General features: G+C 45.2%; 1 protein-coding gene across 3 annotated transcripts in view; it reads right to left on the reverse strand.

Moving 5' to 3' along the window:
- Positions 1 to 13,819, reverse strand: part of LOC310642935 (uncharacterized protein) — a 100,377-nt gene that overhangs the window by 14,873 nt on the left and 71,685 nt on the right. For all 3 annotated transcript variants that reach the window (XM_083366915.1, XM_083366914.1, XM_083366916.1), the window contains 2 exons: positions 12,869 to 12,920; positions 5,399 to 5,510 (listed from right to left, as the gene is read on the reverse strand). In XM_083366915.1, coding sequence (XP_083223041.1) covers positions 5,399 to 5,510; positions 12,869 to 12,920 — 164 coding nt within the window. The remainder of the gene's footprint in view (positions 1 to 5,398; positions 5,511 to 12,868; positions 12,921 to 13,819) is intronic.

A 13,819-nucleotide genomic window follows, 5' to 3' on the forward strand; every position in this document is an offset into this window, starting at 1 on the left:
CCACACTGATCGCCTTATGAAGCAAGCCATGCACTTCATGATGGAAGCATTCCAAAGCCTGAAAACATGAGGGGCGTAGCCTACTTGGAAAGAGAGAGCGGGAAGTGCGAGGAGGAGATTTCCCCCCCTTCCAGAGATGGCCGGGTTGCCATCAGATTGGCTGAGAGGGTGATTACCACACTAGCCAGCCATCCCTGGAGGGACCCAGGAGGTGCAAATGCTTGAAGGACCCATAAGTAGGCAGCCCCTCAGCAGGAATGAAAGGCACCTCCCTTAGGTGTCAAATTCAATGGTGACCCTCAGCAGCTGGGATTTTTCCTTGTCCATGTCCTCACCTATATGCAAGAATATGAGCAACACATTCCCACTGAGGGGGCTAGAGTGAAAGTATTCACCCTAGCCGTGGAGGGAGCTGCTGCCCGCTGGATGGTGACCCTCCACAATTCCAATGTTCTGGAGCTCCGGAATTTCAATTGTTTTATGATGGCACTGAAGCAGAAGTTTGAGGACCCCCTGGCTGACCAGAAAGCCAGAGCCCGCATCAAAATGATGAGACGAGGTCACCACCCAGTTGCAGAATACTCCAAGGAGTTCTAGAACCCAGCCTGCTGCCTCAACTGGCTGGAAAACATCCTGGTGAGCAATTTCAAAGATGGGCTGAATGACCTGTACCATGCCTGCATCACCAGAAGAACACCAGCTTACCTCCATGACTGGTGCATCCTGGCTGAAGAGGCAGAGATCAACCAAGCTCGGAACCAGTACCTATCATTCAGAGTGTGGAGGCGATCTCCACCCGAGAAGAGAGGGGAGATAGCCAAATCCCAGACAGTGCTGCCAAGCTCAACTGCCTGCTTCAAGTGCAGCAAAGAGGCTCACAGGCAGCTGAGTGCCAGATGAAAACCCCAACAAAGAAAGGAGATCAACTGCCAGCAGAGAAACAGAGGAAATCCTCACTGCATGCTGACAACAGACATATTTGCACGTCTAAGGCCTTCAGCATCACTTTCCAGAACTGGGCTGTAAATTGAACCTCCTATCCAAAATGACCCTATCAGGTAGGCCATGCAGCTGGAAGATATGCTGAATAAGCATGTGAGTTGTGGCACGGGCTGTCGGCAAATTATTACAAGGGATGAAATGCACCATCTTTGTCAGCATGTCCACTACAACAAACACTGTTGTGAACCCAGAAGATGGGGGCAAGTCCATCAAGAAGTCCATGGAAACTGCTCCCCAGGGTCTATTGGGCATCAGGAATGGCTGGAGCAGATCCGGTGGGGCTCCCATTGCCGACTGGCCTGCCAGAACCATACACAAGACATGATATAGGCCTGGACATCGTGTCACAATTGGGGCCACCAGAAAGTACAGGAGACCAGGTTCAGAGTCTCGAAGAGGCCAAAATGCCACACGACAGTATTGTCATGGCATTGTGAGAGGATAAGTCCCTGGAGTGGTCCCACAAGAACATACAGCCAGTTGCGTTACCTCAGGAGTGAAGGTCTATGGGGAATCTGGCCCCAACTTCTCCTGTCATTGATCCATCCACACAACTTGCCATTGTGCCTCCCAGATCTGAGCCCGTAAATCCACTGGTACTTGAACTGCGGTGAAGGACTTTATGGGTAGAACTTTCCTCGGCAAGAGCTTGTCTTCTGTGTGGGAGCATTCCAGTTTTCTTGAGAGAGCGTTCGCTCTTTGGTTGTGACTGCTTGGGATGTATGTGACTCAGAAATTGAACCTGGCAAAGAATAGAAACCACCGAATCTGCTGTTGGTTCAATTTCCGGGTGGTCTGCAGGAATTCTAGATTTTTATGGTCCATCCAGACTTAAATCTGATGCTGGGCCTCTTCCAAATGATGTCTCCAGGTCTCAAACACCATCTTAATAGCCAGTAACTCCTTCTTCCAGATGGTGTAATTGCATTCGGCTGGATTTAGTTTCCGAGAGTAATATTTGCAAGGAAAGAGGGTACTGCTGGGTGTGTGAGCCTGGAGTAACACTACTCCGACGGCAATATTGGACGCATCCGCTTCCATGAGAAACGGACAGTGTGGGTCAGGGTGTTTCAGGATGGGTTCCTGCATAAAGGCTTGCTTCAAGGACTGGAAAACTTGTTGCTCCAGGGTACTCCATTGAAACGGGATCTTCTTCACTAGACATCCTTGACTTGACGTGGGGGTTGCCAACTATGCAGGGACTCAACCTTGCTCAGCTCCATAGCAATGCCCACAGGAGAAATGCGATGTCCCAGGAAGTCAATGGTCGATTGACAAAATTGGCATTTCTCTAGTTTGGCATACAATCAATACTACCAGAGCCATTGCAAGACCAGGCATAGGTGTTGATGACTCTCCCATGAAGGGGAGTATCAGAATGTCATCCAGATAGATCATGACAAAATGAACCAACAGGTACCAAAATATATCATTCATGAAATACTGGAAGACAGTGGGGGAATTGGTCAGCCAAAACAGCAGGATGGTGTACTCAAGGTGGTCATACCAGATACTGAACACTGTCTTCCATTCGTCACCAAGCTGGATCCTGACTAGATTGTAGGCTCCCCTCAAATCCAGTTTGGTGAAGACTTTGGCCTCCCAGAGCCATTCCAGAAGTTCAGAAATGAGGGGCAGAGGTTATCTATTGTGCACGGTAATGGCATTCAGTTTGCAATAGTTGCAACAGAGCCTCAATTCCCCTAACTTCTTTTTCATGAACAGTACTGGCATGGCCAATGATGAAGACGAGGTCTGGATAAAGCTCCAAACCAGATTTTTGTCCTGCAATGCAGCCAACCTGGGGTCAGACATGGAGTACAAATGCCCTACTGGGAGAGGCATGTCAGGGACCAAGTCTGTGAGACAGTCATATGCCCTGTGTGGGGGCAATTGATCTGCCTCTTTCTCACTGAAGACATCTGCGAATTCTGCCAATTCAGATGGCAAAGAAACCCCTGGGGGACTCAGAACCTGGACTGTGCAGACTTGTCAGGTGTAGTCCACACCCAATCAGCTGTAGCCCTGCCGGCTCCTAGGGCTTCTGCCAAGCCCAGACAGTCCTGCAGCTGCAGCTGTTTCTCCCTCTCCCTCAGGCTTGGCTCACTTAGGCTCATTTCCCTCCCCTGCTACACTTGGCTAGCAATCATGTACCACCTGCCATGTGCCAAAGTACCACAAGTGGTATGCGTACCACCGGTTGAAAAGCCCTGAGCTAGGCATTCTCTATGGGTAGCTGCTCCATATTGGTAGAGGGTTGCAGACAAACTGTTCTGACCCAACCTTTGCAAGTAATGAGAATAAAACTTGTGAAACCCCTTTTATTAAAACAGGGCAGGAACATTCTTTGTTTATGTTGGGTAGATGAAACCAAAAAGTAGTAGTCACAAAGGAAAGTCTTTTCCCCTTCTGACATAGGGCAAGAACAATCTCTGTTCACTTGAGACCTCCAGATAGAAAGTCTTTCAAGGATTAAGCCAAGCAGAAACAGTCCCTGTTCACACTGGCTGAGGCAAATTCACTACTTATTAGTTCGCAGCAGGGAGACTCAGTTGGCACCTCAAATACAGAGCAAGTAGTCCCGACAAACCTGATTCTGGTAAAGGAATCTAACTTAAGTGATGTACCCTGGAAAATGAACGGTTGTCTACGACAATAGGCCACTCCCAAACCCCTACTATTTATTTCCCAGCCAGGGAGGGGCTGGCTAGCGTCTATGTCTTCTTTTCCCTGAGATCCAGCTTATTGCCTTCCTCTCCTCTCCTCTCTACACATACGTGGATCTTTGGAGCTCTCTTATGATGTGCTTAGCTTAGCTTTGTTTACTTTGTTTCTCTTTGCTTTGATGTGCCTTCCTGGGGAATGGGAGGGGGAGGGAAGAACCCGGGCCGTCTGATTTGCCTCACCAAGGATGCAACACCTGGGAACATCTTATTGCATCCTCCATCCGGAGTTCTCACAATACTTTCACACCTCTGGACTGGTTCCCTATGGGCTGGGTAATTGGGAGGGGTTTTGAACAATGGGGTTTAACCTAACGTTTTTGTGTGGGAACTTCAGATCCTGCCTGCTTTTCCTATATCTCAATAAAATTTCCTTTTGAAATGCTGCCAGTTTCAAGAGTTTTGTTTTCTTGAAGGAATCAGCTGAGGCAGGGCCTTATAGTGGTTTTTGCTTAATGACCTCTGCAAAAAACATCATAAAATTGGGTTAATCACATGAACAATCTGTTTTACAACTGTCATGACTAACTACTGTAATGGGCAGTCTCCATTACAGTCATATGCCAAGGACTACCTGTATGCCATACTGTTTTTCATCACACTTATTTCTTCCATCTAAATGAACTTGACATACTCATTTCAACTGAACAGATAAGTATCCCTAGATATTTAAGAGAGTAAGACTGGTAGGAACTACACTAATAGTTGGCATAATTCATTTTTTAAAAATCCATTCTTTATGATTTTTTTAAAAAAATAATAACTCATACCTAAGTTACCTAGGGAAACATAGCAAATACTCCTTCCTCCTCCTATTTTCCCCAAAACAACAATCTCATGCGGTGGGAATGACTGGCCAAAATCACTCAGTTTTCATGCCTAAGGAAAAACTAGCCTGGTATCTCAACCATTAGACCAAACTAGCTCTCAATTTATTGTCGATGGCAATTCTCAGTTATCCAGGTCATAGTTGTCCCAAAGATGCTTTTTTCACAAAGGAACTGGACTTTCTTGTTTTTCTTTGAAGATGTTTCATTTCTCATCCAAGAAGCTTCAGAGAGCTGAAGAAGCTTCTTGTGTGAGAAGCGATACGCCTTCAAAGAAAAACAAAAAAGTCCAATTGCCTTGTGAAAAAAGCATCTTTGGGACTCTCAATTTATTGTAAACCTTGAATATTTACCATGTTGTTATGTTAGAGAACATTTGATTATTGTGAATTAATGGCTTTGAAATAGACTTTCTTAAAAAGCTGACTGCGTTAGGGAATTGTGGATAAAAATAGATTTCTTACTGACAAATAAGAAACTCTAAGATTTCAGCAACACCTGTAATTCACTTACTTTTCCTTACATCAAACATGAGTATGTAAATGGAAAAAGGTGAACTGTGCAACATATTCTGTATAAAGCAAGGCCTACACACAAACATTTTAGTTATGTAGTAATTTCAGTGTTAAACAGCAGTACTTCCAAGAACAATATAGTGTGGTGGTATTAGAACTGGGCCCAATAGACCCATATGCAAATTCTCACTTAACGAAAAGGTAGCTGGATAACTATTTCATACAATTATAGGAATAAAATGAGTGGACTCCCCATGTATGATGCCTTGATTGTTCAAGAATATAGATAATAAAAGCTATAATAAATTCATAAATAAACAAACAATAATACCTTTGAAATCTTCTTGAGATTGAGGCTCATCACGTGAAGCAGTTAGATCTGAAGTGAATGAAATATCTTCCTGAAATGTTTCAACATGTTGTCCATTCATAAATATATTGATCTGAAAAAGTATAGACATTCACCTGTCTGAAATGATATAGATTCTCCTGCTTGAGCAGGGGGCTGGACTAAAAGACCTCCAAGGTCCCTTCCAGATTCTATTCTATTCTATTCTATTCTATTCTATTCTATTCTATTCTATTCTATTCTATTCTATTCTATTCTATTCTATTCTATTCTATTCTATTCTATTCTATTCTATTCCATTCCATTCCATTCCATTCCATTCCATTCCATTCCATTCCATTCCATTCCATTCCATTCTATTGATTTTGATTTAAACAAGAAGATATACCTTATTCTAAGGCCATAAATATAAAAATTATTATAGTAGAAGTCATCTGTAAATCTGTACAGTTACCCAACGAACATGTGTCAGTCCTGTCCCAGGTAAGTCCTTTAGGAAAGAAAGATGCTCAACTCCATTTGTCCACTATACATGCCTCCCTCTCTCCCAAAGCCTTTTATGGAAGGATGCCTGTGAGGCACAGGCTGAAGATGGCAGACTTGACATACTGCCGTTCTTGACAGAGATGTTAGTCTTGTAAAGAAGACAAGAGGAGAGGGAGATACATGCATAAAAGGCACAATTAGTTGAATGGTCATTGAGCCTTATCCGGATATTGTTTGTGGAACCTTTTGAACAGTCTGGATGCTTTAAAATGTTTAGAATCAACCCACTTAGTCTCTGAGGGAGGGAAGTCTTTCCACAGTACTAAATACTGAGATTTCCCTTGGTGTGTGCAAGAATCCAATATGTCTTTAACCTCAAAGTACTGTACTTCCTCGATCATGATGGGATCGGGAGGTGGTTGCAATTCTGGATATAGGGAAGACAAGATTTTTGGTTTTAAAAGGCTGCTATGAGATACTGGATGCATGTGCCTAACAGTTTTAGGTAATTTGAGTTTAACAGTCACTGGGTTGATAGCTCTTTTTATGGGAAAAGAGCCAATGTACTTTGGGCCCAGTTTTTTGGAGGGTTGTCTAGATTGCAAGTGAATTGCACTTGGTGGATAAATAGATCTTGTCTCCAACTTTAAAGTCCTTCAGTTTCACGCACCTTTTGTCAGTTTGTTTTTTAGACACTTCTCTCGCCTCCTCTAAAGTTTTCCTTACTACTGGCCAACTATTTTGTAGTTGGGTGACCCACTCTTTTAAAGCAGCAGTTGATGGGGTGGCCTGGGACAATTCAGGGATAGAAACTAAGTCCTGTCTTGTGCCCACTTTGAAAGGGGTGAAACCAGTGCTACTGTGCATTGAGTAATTGTAAACAACCTCAGCAAAAGGAAGAAGGTCCATCCAATTGTCTTATTGATAATTAATGTAACATTTGAGACATTGCTCCAGGACCCCATTCACACATTCACAGGCACCACTAGTTTCCGGATGATGCAAGCAGCTAAGCCCTTGAGTGGTCCCCAGACGTTTTAAAAACTCTTGCCAAAAACTTGAAGTGACAATACTCTCTGGGGCTCCATGTAGCCTGTAAGTGTGCTACACAAATAATTTGGCCAAAGTGCCTTAAGTTCAGCTACCTGCTGGAGGACTTCTGGCATTTTCTCTTGTCATTTCTTGGTAGAGGCACAGATAGGGCAGCTATCTTTAGCGATGGCCACCAAAACTGGCGATTAACTAAGTGCAAGTTTTAATGAAGCTGCAGTGTCCTGCTACCTTTGAATCATGGCTTTTTTGTAAAACCATCAGTTTTTGGCTTTCTGGGAGGTACAATTTGGTTCCCACCTAATCTAAACCATTTTGTACTGTTCATCGCCCCTTATGGGTTTGGAACCTCTTTTCATCCTCTAGTGCTGCCTTCAGGGTGCTCCTTAGATCTTCAGCTACTTGGCTTTTCAGTTTAGCTGTGCTCTGGTGGTTACTGGAGCTGCCAACTGCCTTGATGGGATAACCAGCCTAATTCCTTCTGGTTTTGAGCTATTATATTGTGGCAGCTTGGATAAAGCATATGCTAAGACGTTCTTCCCCCCCAGAAGATATTGCAGCATGAAAGTGAATTGGTTAAAGTATTGAACCCAGCGAGCTTGTTTAAGTGATAATCTCAGGGGGATTTTCAGGGCTTCTAAATTTTAATGGTCACTCCACACTTCCAAGGGGGGTCTCCCCCCCTTCTAAGAAATGCCTCCAGGTTAGGAGCACCCAGCACATTGCATATGCTTCCTTCTCCCAAACCACATATGCTTCATTCTCCCAAACTGCCCACCTATGCCCGGTTTCACTAAGTTTTTTGGAACTATAGGCACATGGCTGCAGGACCCCCTGCTCATTTTTCTGCAAGAGCACTGCCCCCACTGTGACAAACTAGCATCTGCTTGAATTACAAAGGGGGCATTGGGATCTGGATGTTTCAGCACTGGCTCTGCCATGAACAGGCATTTGAGTTTTTTGAATGCTGCTTGCATTCCATGGTCCATTTCAGCAGTTGATTAGACTAGGGCTTTTCCTCCCCCTTCATCTTTAATAGATTGGTGATAAGGAGGGCAATCTGAGTGAACAATGGGATGAATTGGTAGTAAAAGTTCCGAAACCCCAGAAAGCTTTGTAGTTGCTTCCAGGTCCAGGATGAGCCCACTCCAGCACTGCCCGCATCTTTTCAAAGTCCATTTCTATTCCTCCATGGGAAATGTGGTACCTTAGTCAATTTTGTTCTACTGAAATTCACATTTGGAGAGTTTGCCATAAAGTTGGGCTGCTCGGAATTTTTTGAGCACTGCCCTGACCAACATTAGCTGCTCTGCCAGTTTCGGTATAAATCAAAATATCATGCAGACAGACCAAAACCTCTTTGAACAGATGCTCATGCAGAACTTCATTTATCAGCTGCATAAACACAGCTCGGGTGAGAGTAGAGCTGGCTTGGCTTGACTTGGCTTGGCTTGGATGGGTTTGGCTTAACGGTTTTTGTTTTGCTGTCCTGACTTGATAATATCAACAATGTTCCTTAACATCTTTATTTTAACCATCTAGCTGCCTACAAATAGCCCAATGTGGACATTCTGGCATATGGCCCGCTTATACTACTCTTTTGCAGACTTATATGCCCTCAGGAGAGTTCCTGCCGCCTGGGCACGACCTGCCGCCTTGTGCTCTATCTCCCTTGAGGACGGGCCCAATTGCTGGGACCCTGAGAGGTGGTTGGGCATAGATAGGGGCTGCTGGTTGAAGCAGATTAAAAAGCCCCTACTATGTTTTTAGCTGGTTGTTTTAGGGGGTTAGGGAGGGGGGTGAATGATAGGGGTGGGAGGGATAAGGGTATTTTATCAACCGGCTGTCAGTCCAGGCCGGAGATGGTTCCCAGCGAGACGAGCTTGGGGTTAGGGATTTCTGGTTCCTCCGGTTGTGGGGTGGGGTTTCAAATCCCCACGACGATTGGGAATGGTAGCAGGTGGTTGCACGGAGGGCCGTATCAACATCCGGGATAGGTTTTCCTATCTGGACAGTGGTTTGATGATCTGGGAGGGGGTATGCCAAATATTGTCCCCCTGTCATGATCCGATCATCACCTCCTACGGCTACCCCTCGCCGCTGGGGTGGTTCCACCCCAGGCGCCTAATGGTTCCAGAACGATTCCAGATGGCGCTTGGGTCTATACCTATCTCCCTCACTCACAGCCCGGCTGATGCCTTGGTGGAGGCTTTGGGAGAGGGCTGCCACCGAGGCACTTGACCGGGTTGTACCCTTGCGACCCCTGATCCCGTGCAGATCCCGATGGGCTCCATGGTTTTCTGTGGAGCTAAGGGAGATGAAACATCGGAGACGGAGTCTGGAGAGCTGTTGGAGATCCAGCCAGTCTGAATCTCACCGACTGCAAATAAGATCTTTCACTAGGTCTTATCTTGCGGCGATGAGGACGGCGAAGTCTAATTACTTCGCCGCCCTCATCGCGTCTGCAGATAATTGCCCGGCCACCCTGTTTAGGGTAACTCGTTCCCTCCTTTCTTAGGAGGTGAGGGAGGAGCCCTTGCAGGGGCGGGCCAAGGAGTTTAGCCAGCATCTGGCAGACAAAATCACTCAGATTCGGAACGGTTTGGACTCTGACTGGGCAGAGTCTGACGGGGAGGAATCGAGCGGTCTTGAGAGTATTATCTAGACTGAGTTTGATCCTGTGACTCCCGAGGAGGTGGACAGAATTATGGGGAGGCTGAGCTCTACCACCTGTTTATTGGACCCGTGCCCTTCCTGGCTGGTTTATTCAGTTTGAGAGAAGACACGAGGCTGGTTCCAGGCAGTGATATCTGCTTCTTTGAGCAAGGGTGTCTTTCCCGCCGCCTTGAAGGAAGCAGTGGTGAGACCCCTTCTCAAGAAGCCTGCCCTGGATCCAGCTATTTTGAATAACTATCGTCCAGTTTCCAATCTTCGCTTTTTAGCTAAGGTTGTTGAGAGCGTGGTGGCGCATCAGCTTCCTCTGTTCCTGGAGGAAACTGATTATCTTGACCCGTACCAATCGGGTTTCAGGCCCGGGTACAGCACGGAGACGGCATTGGTCGCGCTGATGAATGATCTCTGGCGGGCTCAGGACAAGGGTTGTTCCTCTGTCCTAGTCCTATTAGATCTCTCAGCGGCTTTTGATACCATCAACCATGGTATCCTGCTGCGACGTCTCAGGGGGTTGGGAGTGGGGGGCACTGTTTTGCAGTGGTTCTCCTCCTACCTCTTGGGCCGTTCACAGTCGGTGTTGATGGGAGGGCAGAGGTCCGACCTGAGGTCTTTTGTTTGCGGAGTTCCTCAGGGGTCGGTCCTCTCTCCCCTCCTGTTCAATATCTATATGAAGCCGCTGGGTGAGATCATTTGTGGTTTGGGGGTGGGGTATCATCAGTACGCCAATGATACCCAACTTTTTCTTTCCACCCCAAACCAACTCAGTGATGCCCTCGATGTGATGTCCCGTTGCCTGGAGGCGGTTCGTGTTTGGATGGGGAGAAACAGGCTCAGACTCAACCCTGCCACGACTGAGTGGCTGTGCGTACAGGCATCTCGAGTGAACCATTCTATTCCATCTTTAATGATGGCGGGTGAGGTGTTACCCCCGTCAATAGGGCTCGCAACTTGGGTGTCCTCCTGGATTCGCGGCTCAGCCTTGAAGATCATATAGGAGCCGTGACCAGGGGGGGGTTGCCCAGGTTCGCCTGGTGCGCCAGTTGCGGCCCTATCTGGACTGAGATGCCTTGCGCACAGTCACTCATGCACTCGTGACCTCCCGGTTAGACTACTGCAATGCTCTCTACATGGGGCTGCCCTTGAGGACCACTCGGAGGCTTCAACTGGTGCAGAATGCAGCCGCGAGAGTTGTGATGGGGCTTCCCGATACTCCCATATAACACCTCTGCTCCGCGAGCTGCATTGGCTTCTGGTTGCCCTCCGGGTGAGATTCAAGGTGCTGGTGATGACCTATAAAGCCCTAAATGGCTTGGGTCCGGGATATCTGAGGGAACACCTGCTGCCGGCATCAAGTTCCCTTCGTCCTGTGCGCTCCCACAGGGAGGGCCTTCTCTAGGTGCCGCCGGCAAAGGATTGCCGGCGGGCAACACCCAGGGGGAGGGCCTTTTCTGTGGGCGCGCCTGCCCTCTGGAACCAGTTACTCGTAGATCTTAGGACTGCCCCTGATTTTCGTTCGTTCCGCCGGGACCTGAAGACCTTGGTCTTTGAACTTTCTGCCCAGGACTGAGGATTTTTTAATTTTTTAACTTATTGTAATTGGGTTTTTAATCAGAGTTATAGGGGTTTTATTTTTTAATTAAAGAAAATTTAATCTATTTTAATTGGTATTAATTTTTGTATTGTAATGTTGTTTTAATTGCCTTGTGAACCGCCCTGGGTCCTATGGGAGAAGGGCGGTATATAAGTTTAATAAAAATAAATATATAAATATATATCAAACCCAGCATGAGGGGTTTCTATACCAGGTGCCACTATACAGCTTAAAGTCTCTGTGTGCACCCCCCATTCTCATTTCTATTGGTTTGGTGATGAATGTTGCTGGCCCTCCCATGCTACTGAGCCATCCAGCTGGCAAAAATCCATCTGGCAAAAATCCATCTGGAACCAGCTATTTCAGTCTTAAGCCAGCTTCTCGACTAGGGCAGAGTAGACCAAGGCTCTGGATGGTTACTGGGACCACTGGGTGACTTACCAAGGGGTCATAATTGGAGTCAGTATCACTCTCCATCAGCCCATCAATTGGGACAGTCAGAGTTCTCTCATCATCCTTGGGGATGGGGTAAACTCAATGACTTCAAGGCCACCTCTCGGATTTTTTAATGTGGCTTTGCTGACTTCTCGGTGGGTCCCAGGGCCATTTTCTATGATGGGCATGTGGCTTGGCATTCAGCAGCTCAGTGTCCCTCCTTTCTGCACTTAAAACAGCCAGTAGAGTGCTGGTATGAGCTCTGTTCACAGGTTGGTGGCTTTGGGGCTTCTTTTTCCAGGAGGAATCTTCTCCACACATGGCTGGGCTAGTTCCTTGAACAATCCAGGTCAATTTCAATCTCCTCAGCCAGAATGTAGCAGGCATGGTGTGTGTGTGTGTTGGTCCTGGAGATGCAGGTGTTGTACACATCATCATTAAGCCCATCCTGGAAACACTTTATTAGCACACCTTGTGGCCAATCAGTAAGTTGGCATTCCAGGTTGCAAAACTCTTGAGTGAAGGCAGCACTGGACTGGTGGCCCTGATTTATAGTCTTGATTCTGGTTCTGGCTTTGCAGTCAGCCAGGGGATCCTCAAAACATTTTGCAAGGCCCCATGAAGTGACTGAAGTTCCGTAGTTCTGGGGCATCGTCATTGTTGTAGAGGGTGACCATCCACTTGGCTGTGGTCCCCTCCAATGTCATGGTTACACACCATATCTTTGTTGTATTACAGAAAGCCAATTTATATATATAAATTGGGATTCTGTAATACTACAAATAAATATTTCACAATCTAACAAAAATGAAATCTGAAATCTCTACCACTCCCAAACGAATATAGGGTGGGGGAGTTCGAAGTAAGAATACATATGTTATGAAGTTTCATATTAAAATATAACAAATTATGTAAAGTTTACATTGTTGCAAGATAGACTGATGACTGAACCAGTATTCTGTATCTCCTATTGGTCAAATTGATATTTTTAGGTTGATCATCATTTCCAGTTGCTGCTTCCCTTTTTCCACAATCGTCTCTGCTCTTTCTCTCTATGGGAATGGAGGAAATACCATGCAAGTTCTGAGGAACAGATAAGCTTGGCAACTTAGGTTTTCCTCCTTCGCTGTTATTTCCCAAAGATTAACTCTATTTTTTTAATTTTATATTTTAGACTTGCCATCTTTTTAGGATTAGTGCTAAACAGCAGCTCCTACCTTGACATACTTCTTTGGATAAAGGAAGAAAAGTGGTTTCAGAACAGGAGATCTGGAAAAAAAGGTGCAAATTAAAAATATATGTGTACAGAAATACCTTTCATTTGGTTTTCATATTGTCCTTGTAACTCCTTAAGTCCAGTTATAGTGCTTCAGGTATCAATTTAAATATTGGCAACGTAACAAAATTATTGATGTTGCCCCCCCAAAAATGTTGGCCTTCAGAAAATTACTAAAATGGAATCACTTCAGGAACCTTTTTGTTTATTGCCAGTACCTATGAAATTTATCCTTGTCCCAAAGGTGCTCTTTCAAAAGTTAACTGGACTTTCTTGGCTTTTTCTCTGAAAATATTTTGCTTCTCATCCAAGAAGCTTCTTCAGTTCAGAGAACTGAATGACCATGATGATTAAGAATTTCCACAGACATACAACCTCAATAGTGCTACTGCAGTTTTCAAGAGGGTTGAATGAAAAATAACTTTAAATAGCGTTTTGTTTCCTTTTATTTTTCCACATAATCATTGCCCTTTCCTACATAGGTTATTAAAGTTGTCCTCAGAGTACTCCAGATTTTTTCACTTGAATCAGGTCCTTACAGTACTTTCCACTTCTTCATTTGTTCAAATAGTGAGATCAAACTCCACAATTCCTTCTTGGATGACTTGTGAGATGTGAGACCTAGGATTGTCATATTACAGCAAAATGTCCATCTTGTGTTTCCAAGCTCTGCTTAGCAATTTTTGAGAGATAAAATGTAGCATTCTTAGTTGTTATGGTACTAGAAGGTTCAAAGAAAGCTATATGAATAACGTCATCTGTATCTCAACAGTAACTATGAGTTTTCTTGCTGAAGCCTAGATTTTTTTAAAAAAATTCTGTAGGTGAAATTTTGTGATTGATAGTCCATAGACTTGTATACTTCATTTCTAAGTTATGTGTTTTGTATTGT

This window comes from Vipera ursinii (genome assembly GCF_947247035.1).
Source record: "Vipera ursinii genome assembly, chromosome: 7".
NCBI lineage: Eukaryota > Metazoa > Chordata > Lepidosauria > Squamata > Viperidae > Vipera > Vipera ursinii.